Source organism: Aotus nancymaae, unplaced genomic scaffold, assembly GCF_030222135.1.
Source record: "Aotus nancymaae isolate 86718 unplaced genomic scaffold, 86718_ANA_hifiasm-v0.15.2.pri h1tg000029l, whole genome shotgun sequence".
NCBI lineage: Eukaryota > Metazoa > Chordata > Mammalia > Primates > Aotidae > Aotus > Aotus nancymaae.
The window spans coordinates 86,654,560-86,675,961 of NW_026988442.1; the positions used below are offsets into that span (position 1 = coordinate 86,654,560).

At 51.8% G+C, this 21,402-nt stretch overlaps 1 protein-coding gene across 1 annotated transcript in view; it reads right to left on the bottom strand.

The window, feature by feature from the left end:
• Positions 1 to 21,402, bottom strand: part of TFCP2L1 (transcription factor CP2 like 1) — a 73,459-nt gene that overhangs the window by 19,441 nt on the left and 32,616 nt on the right. The window contains exons 3-12 of the mRNA XM_012468368.3: positions 17,072 to 17,148; positions 16,477 to 16,582; positions 15,043 to 15,149; positions 13,982 to 14,134; positions 9,310 to 9,420; positions 6,745 to 6,836; positions 5,006 to 5,054; positions 4,828 to 4,921; positions 2,143 to 2,233; positions 1,005 to 1,108 (exon numbers count right to left, since the gene is read on the bottom strand). Coding sequence (XP_012323791.1) covers positions 1,005 to 1,108; positions 2,143 to 2,233; positions 4,828 to 4,921; positions 5,006 to 5,054; positions 6,745 to 6,836; positions 9,310 to 9,420; positions 13,982 to 14,134; positions 15,043 to 15,149; positions 16,477 to 16,582; positions 17,072 to 17,148 — 984 coding nt within the window. The remainder of the gene's footprint in view (positions 1 to 1,004; positions 1,109 to 2,142; positions 2,234 to 4,827; positions 4,922 to 5,005; positions 5,055 to 6,744; positions 6,837 to 9,309; positions 9,421 to 13,981; positions 14,135 to 15,042; positions 15,150 to 16,476; positions 16,583 to 17,071; positions 17,149 to 21,402) is intronic.

Sequence of the window (21,402 nt, forward strand, 5' to 3'; positions counted from 1 at the left end):
CTGTGCTAAGATTCCTTTTTTGTAAGAGAATTCTAATTGTACATTTTTCTTTTTCAACTGTTCCCAGCCAGTTCTACTTTTTCTAATTTTATTCCTTCTTTATCTTTTTCTTTTTTCTTTTTCTTCCTGAGATGGAGTCTCACTCTGTTGCCCAGGCTGGAGTGCAGTGGCATGATTTTGGCTCACTGCAACCTCTGCCTCCCGGGTTCAAGTGATTCTCCTGCCTCAGCCTCCAGAATAGCTGGGATTACAGATGCCACCATGCATGGCTAATTTTTGTATTTTTTTAATAGAGACAGGGTTTCAGTTCGAGGCTGATCTTGAATTCCTGAACTCAAGTGATCTGCCCACCTCGGCCTCCCAAAGTGCTGGGATTACACCGCACCTGGCCTACTTTTTCAATATTTAGAGATGGGGTCTTGCTATGTTGCCCAGGCTGGCCTTGAATTCCTGGGCTCAAGCAATCTTCCTAACTCCCCAGGTGCTGGAATTACAGGCGTGAACCATCACACCCAGCCATAATTTTGCTCCTAAAACAAACCAAGCTGCTAGCAAAAAGAAGTAGCAGGATCCCAGGCTGGCACCTTTCACCATGCCCACTGGGAATGCTCGGTGGCAGCAGGAAGGCCGACAGCCACACCTCTGAGGTTCTCGAGAGCCTCCTCTCATTAGGAGCTGCGTGGGGAGCAGTTTGGGGAAACAAAATGCTCCAGAGTGGGCATTCCTGGCTCTAATCCTGACTGCCACTCACTGGAAGCAAGACCTGGGGCAATTCCAACACCTTCCCAAGCCTCAGGGTGTGCACTGGGGCAGCGTCCACATTGCGGGGTCAGACCATGCACCATGCAAGGAGCATGCACTGGGCTGCCCTATCCACATGTGGGTATGCGGGAGCCCCAGACTGTCCTGCACCATTCACTGGAAATGAACAGAGGCTGGACTGCGGCTCAAAAGTGGCTGCGGGGCCCGATGTGTGGGTCCCAGCTCTGCTCCCCACAACTCACCACACAGGCTGCTGTCTCCACTGCCCTCCCGCTTCTGCTGCAGGGGCACTCGGTTCTGCTCCAGCTCCTGACAGACATAAATGGTCATCTTTGGCCTCACATTCCTGGCAGGAGAAGAGAAAATACAGAGTAGGTGTGGTGGACCAAGCGCGGCTGTTTCAGAACATTCCACGATGGAAACAACAGTGGGAAGAACTCGGGGAGGAAAAAAGACAGCAGTGGGGACGCAGAGTGGCTGTCATGGGGCGGAGGATGATCCTCCCAGGTCCCACAGCCTGCCCAGGGGTACTCTGCCCCAGAACACGAAGCTCAACGTACAAGACATTTTCAGGCAGCAATTAGAGCGCGCACTGTCTGTGGCTTGCTGTGAACCAAGTACTGTTCTCAGAACATGCATAGCTCATTTCATCCTCACACAACCTGCGAGGGAGCTAGGACCATTGCTCTCATTTCACATTTGAGGAAACTGAGGCTCACAGGGCAAAGGGTTTTCCCTTCACTGCACAGCACCTAAGAGGCAGATCTGGGACTCCAACCCTGGCTCTCACTCTGAAACCATGCTGCCCATGTGTGGCTATTAAAACTTAAACTCACTGAAGTTAAATAAAAATTTCACCCATCACATCAGTCTCACGTGGTCAGCTCCACAGCCACACATGGTCAGCATGGCTGCGGAACATCTCTGCTGTGGCAGGAAGGTCCGCAGGGTGGCGCTGCTCTGGAGTTTGCCCTGAAACTGCTGCATGATGCCATCTGACCAGCCCCAGTCCACAGCTCCCCTTGGGGAGGGGGCAGCTGAGAGCCCAGGACCACAAGAGCATGTGAGAACGTGGGCAAGTGGCTCAGAGGCCAAGATCCAGAGGCCAAGGTTCTCATCCAACCAAGAAGAGGGAGGGGTCTCCAGGCAGGGTCTGCAGCAGCCAGTCACATGGGCCACATCTCCCACTGCAGTGTCTCACGCCACTGCTGTGGCCTGGGCCCCTCTTGCCACACTTCCTCCTATTCTTGACCCCACAATTCAGGAGCCCTGTCCCCACCAGCCAGACCACCTGCCATCCAAGAGGCTGAGGTAGGGACTTCCCACCAGATGCCACGTACACAAGCCTTCGGCTGGCGCCCCAGAGAAACCAACACCTACCGGCCTTTGATGGCATTGAAGAGCCGGATCCCATCTGCGGGACCACAGATCTGGACCAAATCATCACGGGACATCTTCAGCAAGTCAGCACCTAAGCAGGAAGATGGACACGCCTGTTACATGGAGCACAGAGAAAGGGCTCTGTCCCCAAGCACCTGCAGACCGCAGAGCACTGGGGGAGGGGTGTGGGGAAGAGCCAGCTGCAGCTGTGGTAGGCACCAGACATCTCACAGAGAGAAAATGGCAAATCGCTCAACACATCAGAAGGTCGATCACAGCCCAGGAATTGCCAGTGCTCACAACAATAAGCAGAACAGGTCCCCACTGCCTCTGCCCCCTTTCTTTTCTTTTCTTTTCTTTTCTTTTTTTTGAGACAGAGTCTCGCTTTGTCATCCAGGCTGGAGTGCAGTGGCACCATCTTGGCTCACTGCAACCTCTGCCTTCCAGGTTCAAGTGATTCTCCTGCCTGAGCCCCCCAGGTAGCTGGATTACAGGTTCCCGCTACCACACCTGGCTAATTTTTGTATTTTTAGCAAAGATGGGGTTTCACCATGTTAGCCAGGCTGGTCTTGAACTCCTGACTCCAGGTGATCCGTCTGCCTCAGCCTCCCAAAGTGCTGGGATTACAGATGCCTAGTCTTTTTTGTTTGTTCGTTTTTTAAGAGACAAGGTCTCTCTATACTGCCTAGGCTGGTTGGTCTTGAACTCCTGGGCTGAAGCAATCCACCCACCTCAGCCTCTCAAAGTAGTGGGATTACAGACATAAGCCACTGAGTCTGGCCTCTTCTCTTTCTCTTTGATATATAATCAGTATGCATAGATGTCATCAGCACAGGGCACTGGCCACATGCATATGTCTGTTTATGGGAGTATATGACTCACTGGATGCTGACCGTCTGAATAAATCCCTGTACCCAGCACTCAGAGCAAGCAGGGGAACATTAACAGCCTCCTGTAGGCCCCTCGTGCCAGTCACCACCCCCACACCCATCCAGGGGAGCCACTATCCTGACTTCCTACAGTGCAGACACGTTTTGCATGTTCTCTAAAGTTTCTGTACATGGAATTGAACAGTAGGCACTCTTCCTGGCCTGGCTTCCCTCTCTCCAAGTCATGTTTCACGGGGCATTTGTGTTGAATGTAGTCACAGATTGCTCATGCCCATTATTACCTATCATCATTGTGTGACTACACCACAGTCCACACACTCACTCTATGTGGATGGGCACTGGGGGTGTTTCCGATCTGGGCTGTTATAAATAGGCTCTCTGAACGTTCTCATACACATCCTTGTTCATTACACATGTGCGTGTCTGCCGGGTGTAGCCCTGGAGAGGGCTGCCAGGTCACAGGGTGTGTTTCGTCACCGATACTGCCGACAGTTTCCCAGAAGGTCGCATCCACCTACAGTTCCACCGCAGCACGTGAGGATGGGGCCACATTTAAAGGAACAGAGGAAGGCAACTATCTCATGGGGATAGAAGCAAGCATGGCGTGAGGGCTGCCCGTTCCTCAAAGCCCAAGGGGTCCCTGAGAGCCTGGTCCCACATACTCTCCAAGGTACTAGTACATCAGCCTCAGTCGAAAGCGTGCCCAAGGCCACAATTCCCACCCCTCCCCCTGCCACAATAAGATACGGTTTCAGGGACAATTCTATAGACGCAATGGCTTCCTTTCCATTGGGAGTAAAAGTCAGAGTTCTTCCAGGGTCCCCATCCTGTCCGCGTCCCTCGGTGCCTCTCTGACCTCTCCTCCCTGGGCCCACTCCACTCCACCCCACCTGGGTTCTCTGCTGCGTGACCACACAAGGCAGGTGCCCACATGGTGGCTAACTGCTCTACTTTAGACCACGGCCAGCATTCCTCCCCTCCTCCACCCAGTCCAGCTCAGGGTCGCCTCTGAACCCCACACCCCAATCACACACGTCACACTGCATTGAAATGAGCAAGTTCCGCATCTGTACTGACTTACAGCTGCAAGCTCCCAAGGACAGGGGTCACTGTCTAACCCCACCAAGGGGTCTTCCTCCAACAGGCTCTCAGCAGTGCTGAGCTGAGGATGCGTGGGCGCCGTTTCTCTTCCACTGCCACAGATGTCTGTGGAACCCACTCCTCTAGGTGTGGCCAAGCCTTTACTCTGTCACTGTGGATGAACTCTACTCGGCGGCAAGGCTCACTGTTCAGTTCACCTTTGCACCCCACAATACCCGGCTTGAGACTTCTGTCTGAGGGCCCATTAGTAAGGGCTCTAAAACCTTTTAAAGAAGGAAGAGCCCACTTTCTGTCTCATCTGTGGCCTCACCTCCATCTCCCAGGTCGTGGCTCTGCAGCCAGTGTGAGGAACAGTACTCGGGTAGGAAAAGCATAAAGAGCTTTGCATCACCCTGCTGGGCTAAGGGGCCCCTTCCTGGACAGACCAGAGCTCACCCTCCCCCAGAGGTGAGGGGATCTTGACCAAGTCACCCAGGTGGTCCCCATAAAGTCGCACTCACCTGGGACCTTCTGGGGGCACCATCTCCTATGCCTAGCACTTGGCCCAGGGTTGGGCACGTGAGCGAGTGAATCCACACTACCCCGGGTCTTCCAGGCGAAACCACAGCGCTGCCTGGGTTGAGAGCAAGTCCCAGAAGGTGGCCGGCCTTGCTAAGATGCCCACGGGCTTTAAACGCGATTTGGAGATGCTCACCTGAGAAGCTGGCAAAAAGCCGGCAGAACTGCGAGAACCTGTTGCGGTGGAGCCACTGCTGGGCATCCTGGATGGAGGCTGATGGGAGCAGGTGCTGTGGGCAGAGGGGACAGCCTTGAGATGGCGGCTCAGGGCCCACGAGGGACCACCAGCCAGAGAGCCCTGCTCAGACACTTACGTCACTGCCCACGGGCAGGGCCTCCACTGGGTGGGTCGGAGACGTGTTGCTGCAAAGGAAAAGGAACCAGTGATGAGGACAGAGAGGACTCCCAGGGCCAAGGTCCCGGCACCCAGCCTGGCGCTCTTACTTCCCATCAGGTGCAGGACTTGTTCTAAGTGAAATGAGTCCTCAAGAATTTCCTGAGTCATAGAAACACAGTAGGAGTCAACGGCCAATCCCTCAAAATCCCTAACTGAGCCTTTGGTGTAGACAGGAAGTTCTGATAGGCTACACTGCCCCAGCCAATGACACTCCTTTACCCCGAGTAATTGAGTAATCGGCAGCACATCCCAGGCCCCTGCTGGCTGACCCTGCTGGTCTTAAACTTGGAGATTCAAGCTCCAGCCCCAGGGAAGGGCAGGCTGACCAAGGGCACCCAGTGCCTCAGCACCTGGAAGGCTGCAGCCAAACCCAAGGGTCCTCCACCAAACCCTTTGCCAGGTGGTGACAGGAGAGGACAGAGGAATCCCACAGGGAGTTATTTTGCAGGGAACAAGCACCCGCGGCTTGACATCCATCCACTGTTCCGTTTTCTCCCGAGAGGGGGTACACATGCTTCCTCGGGGGCTGGCTTGCGGAGGAGGCACAGACCTGAGTGCTCTCCAGGTGAACGGTGGTGAGGGCCACACAACAGTGTGAATGTACTTAACGCCACCAGACTGCACACTTAGAAATGGTAAATTTTGTGCTACATGTATTTTTCGACAATGGGAAAATGAGACCCCCTTACAGGGCTGATCCCCAGACCAGGAATCAGTGAAGACAGCTGCCACTTTTCACCAAGTGTCTGCGGGGTGCAAGCACCGTACACGCATTCCTCCCGACTCTGTGGAATTCTTACTCCCCTTTTGTAGTAGAGAAACTGAGGCTCAGGGAGGTTAAGGAAATTACCCCCCAAAAGGTACAGATTGAAGACTAGGTCTGCCTAAATCTAAATCTCACACTCCGTGTCAATCCCCACTCCCTCGGGGTACTCCTTGGTAAAATCAAGTTCGCAGACAATCTCGCTTTCCCATTAGAAAAGTTCTGTTGCTAAGCATAAGCTCCGAGAAACCTGCAGCCAGCTGTCAGGCAGCCTCCCACCCGGCACTCCCCTGCCTCCACCCCTGCTGCCAGCACAGGGCAGGCACAGCCATCACAGTGACCCATGGCCCCGGGCCGTGCAGCCCACAACAGTCAGGAAACTGCCTGCAGCTCCAGCACGTTGCACGTCCTCAGGGTCCACGTGGCCTGTGTGTCTGCAGAGCTGTGTGGGACGGCAATGAAGCCAGTTTCTGTGCTGTAAGGCCTGAAACCCCAGGCAGGGATGACCCTAGCCAGACCCCCACACCCCCACACTCAGTGAATATGTGGGACATAGAACCAGGAAGGGCCTCCCAGGCTGCTTCCTAAAGCACCACTGTCAGGAGGGCCATTCTGCCCCAGAGGGTACCAGAGGCTTCGCTGTCCCAACGCACCCTCAAGCCAGTCCTGACTTCACCAGGTAAGTCCTGGGCTGCTGCCTCACCCGACAATGTCTACAGGGGTATTTCTGAGAACTCTAAGTTGCGTAAAGGCTAACGACAGTCGTGGCTTCAACATGAGTTAGCCACCCTGAAACCCACACAGAAAGGAGAGGAGACCCAGAAATGAAGACTAAGAAAGGAAACTACCTGTCTTCATTCCAGGGAACCCGAAGAAAGAAAGGTGGGACGTACCCTTCGCAGAGGCCAAAGCTGCTTGGAGAGCCATTGTAGCTTGGGGACGGGGCGCTGTTCACCTGGTAGGCCACGTCGGGCCACGGAGAGCACTGCAGGAGAGAGCACAGGGCCGAGCTGGGATCTGGAGAGCTGCTGAGCCGTGCGCCGCAGGTCCTCCCAAGCAGGCATGCACTGAGACCAGTGCATGAGACCCCTGACCTGTCCGATGCAGTCCGCGTTTACCCAATGCCCTTAACGAGCCCCGGCCAGGCAGGTTACGAGGGCCACACGAAGGAAGCCAGCAAAAATGTTCAGTAAGTCACCCCTGGAGCAAGTGAAGCACGGAAGGGGTGTCTCTGGGCTTCCTGGCAGTAAAACCAGAGGGGAAACATCACAGCCACGTGATTGTTGGGTCCACGAGAGAGAAAAAAACCGGCCAGTTGCTCAGAAACAGCTTTTCCTGGCAGAGACAAATTCGTGTAAATGTCTGTTCCAGGGAGCACCGGACCACAGGCAACTTCCAAACAAAAAATAAGCAGTGAGAGTCAGTATTAAAACCTGTGCTATTCGAAAAAAGAACCTGCCGACCGGGGGAGGCTCTTGCACAATCACCGAAAGCAGCTCCTCTCGGCGAAATTCGACAGGTGTTCATTCCATTTCAGGCATTCTGCTGGGGGCTACGGGAGATATACAAACATGAAAGATGTGATCCCTGCCCTCAGAAACTTTCTAGTATGGAAGCCAAAAACAAATGCACGTGGAGTCTCCCAAAGGAAGCAAGGATTTGCAGGTTCTGCCTGCTGGAGCAAGTCCAGGCAGCTGAAAAAGGTCACCTCTTCCCTTCCCTGCGGCGACGCCTCTTCAGAGGGCCAGTTTGAAGCATTCCTGAAGATTTACTATCACCCACCAAACTACCGGGTTGGTGCATATTTAAATGTTGAAAGTGTGGGCTCAAATTTGTTGGTGTTAAATCCTGCAGCCAAGGAGGAAAGCTGAACCGCTGAGAGAAGAGGCAGCAGGTCCCTCCCAGGCTGGGCTTTCCAGCAACTACACGGCACTGTGGCAAGGGCTTGGACAGGCCTGGCATGCGGCTCACCAGGACCTCTGTTCCCAGGGGGAGACAGCTGAGCAGCGGACAGGGAGCGGCTCAGTTAGGGAAGAACAGTATCAGAAGGTGGAGAACACTCTGGGCAGTGTTACCAGCACTTTGGGAGCCCGAGGTGGGCAGATCATTTGAGGTCAGGAGATCGAGACCAGCCTGGCCAACATGGTGAAACCCCGTTTCTACCAAAAATACAAAAAAATGGCCTGGTGTGGTGGTGCACACCTGTAATCCCAGCACTTTGGGAAGCCAAGGCCGGCAGATCACGAGGTCAGGAGACTGACACTATCCTGGCCAACAAGGTGAAACCTCGTCAACTAAAAATACAAAAATATTAGCTGGGTATGGTGGTGCACACCTATAATCCCAGCTACTCAGGAGGCAGGAGAATCGCTTGAACTCGTGTGGCAGAGGTTTCAGTGAGCCGAGATGGCGCCACTGCACTCCAGCCTGGTGACAGAGGGAGACTCTGTCTTAAAAAAACAAACAAACAAAAAAATCAGCTGGGCGTGGCAGTGCGTGCCTGTAATCCCAGCTACAGGGGGAGGCTGAGGCAGGAGAATCACTTGAACCCGGGAGACGGACTTTGCAGTGAGCCACAGAGATCATGCCACCGCACTCCAGCCTGGGTGACAGCAAGACTCTGTCTCACAAAAAAAAAAAAAAAAAGTTGGTCGGGGAGAGGAAGAGCGAGCACCTCAGGAGTTCCCATGGACACATGGAGGGCTGGAGTAGGCTGGCACTGCTGTCAGGATTAATAGAAAATGCAAACAGACAGCAAAATAACAAGTGTTACACCCTCCAACCCACAGATCACACTGAGTATGGAAACCTGCAGATTTCTTCCCATGTGCAGACCTCCACACGCGGCTATTCACTGCACCACTGTCTGAAACTACAAGAGCCCAGAAATGACTCCGCACCCACCCACAGGCCATCACACACCATGCCATGCAGCCGGGTAAGGAACGAGAAAGCTGTAGGGAACAGGCACCAAGATAAGCTAATAATCGAAAAAAGCAAGGTGTGGCGATGTACACTGTTGGTGTATAAATACAGGAATGGGGCAAACGTGTGTCTACACTGGCTTCACCTGCAGAGAAAGTTGGGCCAGATACACCAGGTTTCTGCCCTGGAGGGGAGAAGCCATGAGGCTGGGACAGCCCTGGGAGCGATATTTTCTGTTGTACACTCTGTTGTACCTTTTGAATTTAAAACCATGTGAATACATTACCTACTCAAAAAAAAAAAAAAAGTAACCTAATTTGGGAAAGCACAGATGCATTCAAAGGCAGCAGAGCTGGAAGTTATTTCTGAAACAGCTCCCGGGCCACTGGGCCTTATCAGATGAACACCAGCTCAGACACTGGAACCCACCACAACGGAATAGGCGCTCTCAGAAGTACTCACCCGAGATGGGCGATTTTCCAAGAATCTAAACCAGCCCTTGGAGGCTCTGTCCCCGCACCCAGCCGGCTCACCTCTGTGAGGATGGTGGTTTCATAGGATGGCTGGTATTTCTCCTTCTCCTGGGCAGTTCTTTTCTCCATCTTCTCCCGGTCAGTCTTCTGTTTCCGATCGGCTCCCTTCGGCTACAAGCACAGAGTACAGAGTCCAATTAGTCCCAAATCAACAGAGGCCCCAGCCCCCTATCCCTCTCCTGCTTCCCACCTCACCCAGGGCCTTGGGGTGCAGGGAGGAACACAGGGGCAGGAGGTACCTCCCTCCTCTGCCAATCCGCCTGAATGCTTCCCCACCTGAGGAACTCGGAACCTGCCACGGGTTCTGCACTCTGCTGCTCATGGGGAAAAGATTGTTCCCATGGCCACTTGCTTATGAAAAGGAACCCTGGGGACCCACAAGGAATCCCAGTGCATTCCTTGGGTTACCCAGGTAAAGCCAAGGGAAGTGGAAGAAGTACAAGCTGCTGGTCTGGATTTAGTCTGTGCTTGCAACCTGTGAAATCCTAGCCATAAGCTGAAGGCCTCCTTACCCCAACTCTCAGGACTCCTGCTGAGCCCCAGCTTACACTCTGTCTGCAGGGGAACGTCTCCATCCAGAGAGAGAGCCTGCCAATCGTGGGTGCCCTGCCAACCGGAGCAACTTACAAAGGGTGTGCAGGCCTCATGGCTGTTATTATTCCCTTCATTTACAGAGTGGGAAACTGAGGCTCAAGGGGTTCATCAGGATTGGAGAGGATCCAAGTGACAGTGCCCGGTGTGCCGCACTGCAGGCTGGCCCCGCAGGTGCCACTATGGGACCCTTCTCAACCTCGCTATGTAGCCTCCTAGCATTTACACCTTATGAGCTCATGCCTACTCCGCAAAGTCAGATGTCAAGACTCCGAGCAGCGCTAGAACTGAGCATTTTTATTAGGCACACAGCAGGCTACATGCGGTGCGCAGGTAATGATAAAAGTGGTTCAAGCTCAATGGCACCTTCAGGGATTTTCATTCCAGGGGGCACCTTTCTCAGGCTTTTGGGTCCCCAGTCAAGTGTTTTTAGGAAGCATCTCTTAGAGCAGGGGTCCTCAACTCCCTAGACTGCTACTGGTTCCATGGCCTGTTAAGAACTGGGCCCCACAGTGGGAGGTGAGTGAGCGAAGCTTCATCTTCATCATTATCTTCATAGCTGCTCCCCATTGCTCACATCACCACCTGAGCTCTGCCTCCGACGCCGGACCAGTGGCGGCATTAGATTCTCACAGGAGCGCAAACCCTATTGTGAATTGCACGTATAAGGGATCTAGGGTTGCATGCTCCTTATGATGATCTGTCACTGTCCCCCCATCACCCCTGTATGGGACCATCGAGTTACAGGAAAGCAAGCTCAGGGCTCCCATTGATTCTATATTGTGATGAGTTGTATAATGATTTCATCATATATTACAATACAATAATAACAGAAATAAAGTGCACAATCAATGAAATGCACTTGAATCATCCCGAAACCATCGCCGTCTCTTCCGTGGAAAAATGGTCTTTCACAAAGCCAGACCGTGGTGCCATAAAGGTTGGGGCCCCGTTGCCTTGGAGTGATGCCTGCCTGGATGAAGCAGGGTGGTGGGGGTCATACAGGGATGCAAGTGACAGATCCAGTGTCCTGGGTGAGAGTGGGGGTGTAACAGCCATACCCCCATGACCTGGCCTCCCTGCTCCACCTCCAGCTCCTGTCCCTCAGGAGACCCCTCCTCCCTGCACAGAGGATACAGGCAAGGTCACAGCCAGACCACGGCTGAGCCTGCATGCCAGGCATGCACTGGGCCTTGATGAGGCCTGCAGGGAGCTGGCTGCTCAGAGAGGAGCCCTGCCTTTCCCTTCAGAGACCCTGACACCCCACAGAGAGTCCCAGGGAGGGGCTCCAACAAGCCAGGCTTCCCAGGAATGGGGGTGACCAGTGGAGGGAGGAGTGACAGGCAGCTTGGCTTGGCTCAGCCTGGCTCATGCACACCAACTGCATCTGTTCTGCAAATGGGGGCAGGCAAGTGGGAGGACACACCCCTGGCATTCTGAGGAGCCAGTTTTGGGTGACAAGGGGCTCCTGCCACCCCTGCTCCCTGCAGGAGGTGACAAGGCCTTCCTCGGGGCACTGAGACCAGGCAGCTTCTGGCCCAACTCCCCAAGCAATGCCTGGTGTGGGTCGAGGAGCCTGGTAGACAGAGCCCCTACTCCTAAGCTTCTGACCCAAGGCGTAGAAGGGGTACACAGGGCACCCCATGGGGGTGGAGATGCCTATCTCATTTCTCTCCTACTGCTCAGGACAGCATCTCCCCCAGGGCACACACCTTGAGAGCAGCAGAACTAACCTGACATTCCAGGTGAGGGAGTGAACGGCTACCTGAGGGAGGCCAATGCTGGCAGACCAGAGACACAGTCTGTACATGAACGGGGGGTGGTGGACAGAGCAACAGCGAACTGCAGGCTAGACAAAGACCACAGCACACAGCCATGCAGGATGGTCAGATCCCAGAGCGGGCAGAAATACCACCATGCCACACCCACTGCTTGGTGGACGTGGCTAGCAGATTAATGGTTCCCAAAGATGGCTGTGTGTTAATCCCCAGAACCTGTGAATATGTCACCTAACATAGCAAACGGGGAATCAAGGTTTCAGATGGAATTGAGATTGCTACGTGAGGCCGGGCACAGTGGCTCACGTCTGTAATCCCAGCACTTTGGGAGGTCGAGGTGGGTGGATCACGAGGTCAGGAGTTGGAGACCAGCCTGGCCAACATGATGAAACCCCATCTCTAAAACACAAAAAAATTAGCCGGGCATGTTGGCACATGCCTGTAATCCCAGCTACTTAGGAGGCTGAGGCAGGAGAATCACTTGAACTCGGAAGGCAGAGGTTCCAGTGAGCTGAGATCGTGCCACTACACTCCAGCCCGGGTGACAACAGCGAGATTCCATCTCAAAAAAAAAAAAAAAAGATTGCTACACAACTGATATAATAGGAAGACTATCTTGGATTAACTGGGGGGCCCCATGTAATCAATCACAGTGCCCTTAAAAAAGGAAGAGGGAGGTAGACGAGGAGGTTGGGGAGGCCATGTGAGAAGGACTCGGCCTGCTCTTGCTGGCTTTGAAGAACAAAGGAGGAACTGTGAACCTAGAAATGGCTTTAGAAGCTGGGACAGGCAAAAGCCCCGCCGAGAGCCTCAGGAAAGGAACACAGGCCCGCTGGCATCTTTAGCCCAGTGAGGACCATTCCAGACTCTGCCAGCACCGGAAGATAATCAACGCACACAGTATATGTCATGAAATCTGCAGTCATTTGTGACAGCGGCACAGGAAACAAGCAGAGCGGAGGAGCACAGCTGCCCTTGGAGGCCACTGCTCTGGCAGGAAAGACAACACACATCCCTCCCACGCTGGCCCGCATCACTGACTGACCAAGGCGTCCCAATCCACGGAGCTGGGCCAGCGCCTCAGAACCCTGTGCCCACAACCTCAGGCAGCCTGTCTGTGTGGTCTCCTGAGTGCAAACACTGTCAGCTCATCCTCGGCTTCCTCTACTGCAGCTGTGATGGCGTATCCCCAGATCACGGCCCAGTGCTCACTGCGGGCCAGGCTGTGAGAAATGGCACCATCCCTGTCTCCCAGGGTTGCCACCAGGTTGATGGTTCAACCTCTGGGCATTTATTCTCACATCTGTTCCAGGCCTGGGTCTTCCACAGGCCCGTGCCTTCAGTCTGGGGGAAGATCAGCACACACTCAGCTTTCTAATGGGCCCTGTCTAAAGCAACTCCCTCTTAGGTCTCCAGCTCTGGCAGATGAAACTTTCTCAGCAGGCTCCAAACTCACTTGTGTGTGAAACAAGAGAAAGATGGAATGAGCACCAGGGCTGGTTACTCAAGGTAATTCCTGCCCAGGAAGTAGGTCCACTCCTTCTCTGCAGATACCTGCTAGAGTGGCCTCAGCAGACAGGGTCTACAGGGGCTGGGACTGGGGGGCTGGGGCCTGCTTGAACACGGGCTGCCCTCATGCCCTGAGAGTGATGCAAGCTCATGCAGCCCTCCACACCTCCCTGAGGCCACACAGGACACTGAGCTGTATTTCTGGCTACCATCTTCAGGAAATAATCAGTCCAGATGGAAGAGATGGAAAACAGTGACAGGCGACTACAGGGAATGAAGCAAGGAAGGAAAAGGGAGACAGTGCCCTGAAAATGTTTCTGTAACAGGAAGCCATGCACAGAGAAAAATGGCCTCAAGCCCTAAACAGGAAGATCCGAGGCCAGGCCTCCAGCAGGGAGGGACTCTTGCTTTGATTTTTAAGGAGAATCCAGATGTGAGCACCTGTGGGCAATTATAAAGTGCTTGGGAGAAAAAAAAACCTAAAATGTGCAAATTGAATCATTCTAATAGAGTCGCGCTGAGGACCCACAGCCAGAATGACCTCCATGCCGATGCTTCTGCCAGAAGCTGAGCAGGTGCTGCAGGTAACAAGATGCCCCCAGCAGGGCAGCAGCAGCCTGTGATGCCTGGACTTGCAGCTCTAGCTCACTCGGAGTCCAGGTAGAAGCCACATGCTAAAGGGATGCTGTGTTCCTTGCTGGGCCTCTAAGAGGAGTCTCCAGAGTCTCTGCGGATGAATGTGACCACAGGCCAGGCCAGGAATAGGACAGGGCAGGGCAGCGAAGCCATCTTACCTTGAACACCTTGATCTGGCAGCTGGCTGAGTGCAGGTGCTCCGTGTACTCCCCATTCTCATTCTGCTTAAACGTGTCAATCTGCACTCGAAAGGGCACTCCCTTCTCGCCCCCGTGCTTCCTGGGGGTGAATTCTGTGCTGATGCAGTGCACCTGGGAGCAGAAACGTTGGGCAGGTGGCAAGGCGGTGCACAGCAGGACCCCCACGTGCCCCCTCTATGTGGAGGTGTCCTTCCCTGCTTGGTCAGCGCAGGCCTGTTTCGCCCTCCCTGCTCTCCCTGACACTCTGTCCACTCCATCAGGCTGACGGCCTCCCTGCTCCTCTGCCTGCAAAAGACACACCCCCCACCTTTATCTCTTTACTGTGGAGGCTCTGCCTGACCAGCTAAATCCCCACCACTCCCCCAGGCCACTGACCCTGATAACATCAACCTAACTCCTCACCCGGATTTCTTTCCCTTGGCAAATCCTAGACTGAGGGCCGGGACCACGGCACACCCTGACCACTCTCTAATGTGTCCAAGCTACTTAGGCCGGGCCGGAAGCATAACCAGAAGGCTGGAACCATTTCTGTATTTCTGGTAGGTTCCTACTACATAAATGGCACTCAATATCAATGTATTGTTATAATACTACAATCATATTATAAAAATCTAATCTATAATTGTAATAATAACAATGCAATAATCATTTTTAAATATATTAAGAATATTGTAATTGTAAAAAAGAGAGACACCAGTAACTGATAACAAAATTCATTCAACGATGGAAACTATAACAGAAAAAAACGTTTACTTTCAAATGATTTATGTTGGAAAATACTCATTTTTAAAAAACTTATATATTCTACAGGCAAAACGCAGATAGAATTCTAAAACCTTCCAACTCCTTTCCCTAAATAGGGACCAACGAGCTCTGTGACTCTTCGCAACACCCATTCTCTCTCTTTCCTGCAGTGACAGGGAGCAGAAGCTCATCCAGATGGGGGAGTTTTGGGAAACTACAAGCAGGTCACCCCAAAGACTAGGCCTTCCTCTGGGGGGCAGTTCCCTGAGGCCCACCTGAATGAATGCCGAAGCTCTCTTCGCAGGGTCCCACAAAAACTCGACGGCATTCAGCTGGGTCGGGCTGGCCCTGGGGTCCAAGATACCAACAGACAGTGGAATATCTGCATACACACACACATACACAAAAGTGCAATTGTCAGCCTCGCCCCAGTATTTACGGAAGGACCCTTGTTACAGGTCCCAATTCCTTCACCCCGATTCCAAATGCCGACAGCTCTGAAAAAGTTTTGCATAACTTATTGGATGGTAGCCTGACCTGAACCACAAGCGTTATGTTGTCTTCACCCTATTTTGTATGAACCATTTTATTTAGCTACAGAAATATTACTGTGTGTGGCTGCCTGTTGGGGATGTTCCCTGATGCTCTGGGTACACACACCGTATTGTCATTCTAGCTTCTGAATTCCAAAACCCACCCTGTCCCAAGGATTATGGATAAAGGACTGTGGGCCGGTCCCTGAGCCCCCAGAATTCCCTTTCCATTGCCAATCTATCTCTGTGATGTTCACAGTTCTCTTCATCACTTACCACAATCCTTTAAGGCACCATCCTTCTGCAGAGCCTTCCCGGAACTCCCTGTGAGGAGCAGGTCTCTAAATTCCACAGACCTTTCTTTTTTTTTTTTTGAGACAGAGTTTCTATCTTGTTGCCCCAGGCTGGAGTGCAATGGCGCAATCTCGGCTCACTGCAACCTCCACCCCTGGTTCAAGTGATTCTCCTGCCTTAGCTTCCCAAGTAGCCGGGATTACAGCTGTGTACAGCCTGGCTAATTTTTGTGCTATCAGTAGAGACAGGGTTTCACCATGTTGGTTTCACCAGGTTGGTCTCGAACTCCCGACTTCAGGTGATCCACCCGCCTCGGCCTCCGAAAGTGCTGGGATTACAGGCATGAGCCACCCTACCCGGCCAATTCCACAGACCTTTCTTTTCCACTGAAAAAGGGAAAAGGTCCTCCTTGAGGGCAGGGCCCAGTGTATGGTCAGCTCTGCAAGCTCCCGAGGGGTTTTTTTTTTTTTTTGAGACGGAGTTTCGCTCGTTACCCAGGCTGGAGTGCAATGGCGCGATCTCAGCTCACCGCAACCTCCGCCTCCTGGGTTCAGGCAATTCTCCTGCCTCAGCCTCCTGAGTAGCTGGGATTACAGGCACGCACCACCATGCCCAGCTAATTTTTTGTATTAGTAAAGACGGGGTTTCACCATGTTGACCAGGATGGTCTCGATCTCTTGACCTCGTGATCCACCCGCCTCAGCCTCCCAAAGTGCTGGGATTACAGGCTTGAGCCACCGCGCCCGGCCCCGAGGGGTTTTACACATAGCAGACACGAGCTAAAACGCCTTGTCGGCACAGGTCCCGGTGGCATCCAGGAAGAACCCAACGTGGCCTGCATGCCTCAAGCCTTGCTTGGCCTCTCCTGGCCAGGAGACTCACCAATGTCCAGGATCCGGTCCCCAGGCCGGCTCCACCGCCAGCCCTCCAGCTGCTGGTGCTCCGTGTACTGCAGTCGGCGGTCATGGAAGACCACGCGGATGATGCTCTGGGGAGGGAGGCCAGCAGGGGACACGTGACTGTGGGGGCCAAGAGGAACCCACCTGCTTTCCCTGAGCCACAGCAAACCCTCCCACCTTGGAGGCCTCTCCCTCCTGGAGTTTCCTTTCCCAGTTCTCAAGCTTCACCCCACCTCCCCCCTCCTCAGACCCCAGTAACACTAACGATAGCAACAATGGTGATGACTACCATTTGTCCCAGTATCACTAAGTGATTTATGTCTAATGTATTAACCCTTTTGTGCAGATGAGCAAACTGAAGCTCAGAGAAGTTCAATGCTGCCAGCCCATCTAATCCCCACCTGGACATCAGGCTCTAGAGAAGCCAAACAGGCGCTGCGTCTCACCGCTGAGGGCTGAGCTGAACCCGGCCTCTCCCTAACCTTCCAGCTACTCATGTCCAACCCCAGCAAGCCCAGGGCCCAGACCCTTACCAAGCCCCTCTCCCTGAGGTGGTAAGAACAGCCTGTGAGGCTTACCTTGACATATTTTGTGTTCAGATCTTGAAAGTCTCCCAGCTTCCGATTCTCCAGTAGTCGGATTTCGTAAGACTGACCTGGATGGAGGTGAATGGGTCATTTTCCATTTCTGAGTGTTTCTAAATTTGGGGTTCATCCAGCTAGCAGCCTTCTCAACACCCTCAGTGCCCACCCAGGCCTCAAGGCCCTGAGAAGCAAAGCAGAGAAGAAAGCCCACAGCCAGCTCAGCAGCTTACTCTCTGGACTGACGTCAGTCTGTCCACCCGACCTGGTCGGGCCTAGGATACCCCAGGCAACATACCGTGTGACCCTACTAGAGACAGCACCTCTACAGTCTTCAAAGAAACAGAATCCAGGAAAATACAGTTAGCATTAAAATCACTGAACACAAACTCATAAGCCTTTACAAACACCCAATACACCACAGCTACTTAAATTCACATTACAGGGTAAATATCCAACCATGTCCTTTCTGAGAGGAAGTCCGAAGGAACAAAGCAGCCTGTTAAACATTGTCTCTAATGGCAGAAAGCAAAGCATGTTCCCCAGTTAAAAGAATTCCATGTATTTGAAAGGGTATGGAGATTACATTCAGGGACATATAACCAGCACAGCCAGGTGAAAGGATATAAATGAAGCAACATCCATCCATAACAACAGAACATTTAGAAGCATCTATGAAACCTGAAGGCAACTACACACATTTTATTGAAATATAAAATATACCATGAATAAATAGGATACACCATGCTCCCAGAAGGGAAGACCATTATATATAGATTATATATATATATATATATAGCTGCCAATTTTCCTCAAATTAAATGTTAAACTACAATTTTACAAGACTCTAGCCTATATCATAATTTAATAAAGGGTGTTTTAGAAATAATACAATAAATTATTTCATAATTTGTATGGTAAATCTCATTAGCTTTTTAAATTTTTTATTTTTAAAAATTGTAGACTCTTAAAAAGTTATAAAAATATGGCCAGGCATGGTGGCTCATGCATGTAATCCCAGCACCTAGCCGAGGCAGGTCGATCACTTGAGGTCAGGAGTTTAAGACTAGCCTGACCAATATGGTGAAACCCCATCTCTACTAAAAATACAAAACTTAGCTGTGGTGGCGTGCGATTGTAGTCCCAGCTACTCGGGAAGGTGAGACAGGACAATCACTTGAACCAGGGAGACGGAGGTTGTAGTGAGCCAAGATCGCACCACTGTACTCCAGTCTGCACAACAGAGACTTGGTCTCAAAAAAAAAAAAAAATAGTACCTTGCGCCATGGAGGATGCGTACCTTGTGCCAGCATCCTGCATGGCAGTATCTGATGGAACCATGGTACATTACCAAAACTACAGCCCTTTCTTTGATTTCTAGGGGTTTTGCACATTCCCTCTCTCTTTTTCTGTAGGCTTGTATGTGTATAGGTCTATGAAATTTTATAACATGTGGAGACTAGCTATTTCTTTCAGAATGCAGATCCTCACAGCAAATACCAAAACAAGTTATCACTGGATTGAAAAGTCAATTTATTGAGGAGGAATAGGGAAGATGTTGACCAAAGGATACAAATTTCCATTAGGAGGAGTAAGTTCAAGAGATCTATTATACAACATGGTGACTATTGTTAATAACAATTCATTGTATTCTAGAAAATTGCTAACCATCTATTTCAAGCGCTCTCACTACAAAAAAAAAATTACAAATGAGGCAATGCATACGTTACTTAGCTGGATTCAACCAATATACAATGGATAAGTATTTCAAAACATCATGTGGTACATAATAAATATACACAATTCTTATTAGTCAATGTTTTTAAAAGTCAATTTCTCAAGGCTTTATTTTAACATGAATGACTATTTACCAGATACTCAATAAGGACGAACTTTCCGAACCTAAAACCAATGGAAAGAAAAGGATATCTGGCTACATAAAATGTAAAATTACTTATATGCATGAATGTGAAAAACGTAATGCAAACTAGGAAGAGCAAACCCAGTGGCTATGGGCCATTTATTTTATTTTATTTTTGAGACAGGGTCTTGCTCTGTCACCCGGGCTAGAGGCACCATCAAGACTCACTGCAGCCTCAACCTCCCTGCTCCGGCTGTTCTCCCACCTCAGCCTCCCAAGCAGCTAAGACTATAGGCACATGCCAGCATGCCCGGCTAACTTTTTATTTTTGTAGAGACGAGTCTTACTATGTTGCCAAGGCTGGTCTCGAACTCCTAGGCTCAAGTGATCCCCCTGCCTTGGCCTCCCACAGTGCTGAGATTATAGGCACGGGCCACCACCCCTGGCCAAGAGTCATTATATAGCTCAAAAAGCAATTGATAGTAGTACTAAGACACCCCTGTAGTGAGTTGAATGGTGGTCCCCTAAAAGGTATGTCACATCCTAATCCCCAGAACCCAGAAATGTAACCTTATATTTGGAATAATAGTCTTAGCAGATGTAATTAAGAGTCTGAGATGAGGAAGTCACCCTGGACGATCTGGGTGGGCCCTCAATCCAAGTGTGCTTATGAGAAACACAAGCAGAGACAGAGAAGAGAGGAGGCACTGTGTGACCACAGAGGCAGAGACGGCAGTGACAGGGCCACCAAACCTTGAAGCTGTGAAGTCTCCCCAATATCCCCCTGCCGAATTTCTGACTGCTAGTCTCCAGAACTGTGAGAGAATAATTTGTTTTTAAGTTAATGCATCTGTAATTAACATGTTTGTAGCAACCTGTTACAACAGCCACAAAAAACAAATACACTCCCACCCTCACCAACAAATAATAGAATGGACAAAGAATATGAAATTAAATCATTAAATCATTCATTCCAAATGTTTGCTCACGCCTATAATCCCAGTGCTTTGGGAGGTTGAGGGAGGCTGGTCTCCAGCTCCAGCCCTGGCAACACAGCAAGCTGCCGTCTCTACAAAAATAAAAAGTTTGCTGAGCAACAATTTTATGCCAAGTGCGGCGGGTGGGAATCCTAGGAAAAGGGAAGGCAGCGGAGCCACACGGCGCGTTCCTGGAGTTCTCACCACAGCTCCCCACCAGCCACGACGCTGGCCGGGCACAGCCATGCCCACTGGGCCAGACTCCATCTCAGCTATTACCAAAGTCTCTGGTCACATGCCAGTGAACACCTCTTGACCACGCCAAACGCCAGCGCTGCTCATGGTGATGTGCTGGGCGCCTTTCCCATCAGAGGGAAGAGGACCAAACCCCAAACTCTGGTCCTACCCACTTACCTGTTCAGGAGACGGGCCTCCTAAAAGGGTCTTCTGCCCTATTCAACACGGCCAGCTTTCTGAAAAAGCCAGATTGCAAACATTTCCAGGCTCCTAGACCAAGAGTCCAACACTCCTTTGACATCGACATAAAGTGTGCCTCACACACCCTAACTGGTTTTTCCAGTGTCCTCTGCCTTCCATAGATAAAGAATGCAGACAGCGGCCCAACCAAGGTCCAGGTGGTCATTAAGTGAGTTTACGAGTGCCCTAGGGCCCGATTAGCACTGACCCCAGGCTCTGCAGGGAACCTCAGCTCCCGCCAAACAGCAGGCACCTCCTGTCCTGTCCTGTAGAGAGCAATTTCCAGGCCTGCACAGAAGGGGCAGCCACTTGGAGAGTAAAGCCATTGAGTGAGGCGTTAGGCCCAGGATCACAGCTTCTCCTGGGCCAGGGATCGTGGCCACATGAGCCTTCTCCATCAGCAGCAGGGTCCTGATCCACACACTTCACCACCAAATCTTCCTTTCTTGCCATGCAGATGGACGTCCAGTCACCCTCTGCATTCCTACCCCCGTGCCAACACAGTGGGCCCAAGCTGACCTCCCACCCAACTCACACAGCACAGTGCCATCCCAAAAGCCATGCAGAAGGCCACCACCCACAGTCACACACAGGCTGACGAGTAAGGTCACACAGGCTGAACTGACCTAGGGCACATGGGCATTTCTCTGCTTGGCCGGCATCACTGCTGGGCATGGGTGGAGCCAGCACAGTGGGCTGTGAGAAGGCGCGGGTTGTGTCTGTTCTGCTCATCATTGCGCTATCTGGCATACAGTAGGCACTCAGCAAACGCTTCCATGTCATTTCACCCTCTTTACACTGCTACAGGGCCGTTCTCTGTTAGAATTACAGGGTTTGCCAAAGTGACACATTCCTGCCCTCAAAGGGTTGGCAATCCTCTGGGGTACATCAAACAGTATGGGAAGAGCTGTACTGTAACATTTAAAATTCCATAAGAGGCAAAGGAAGCCCCAAAGTGAGCAACAGGCATCCAGGACGAGGCAGGGAGTGTCAGACAGGCTTGAACCAGGAGA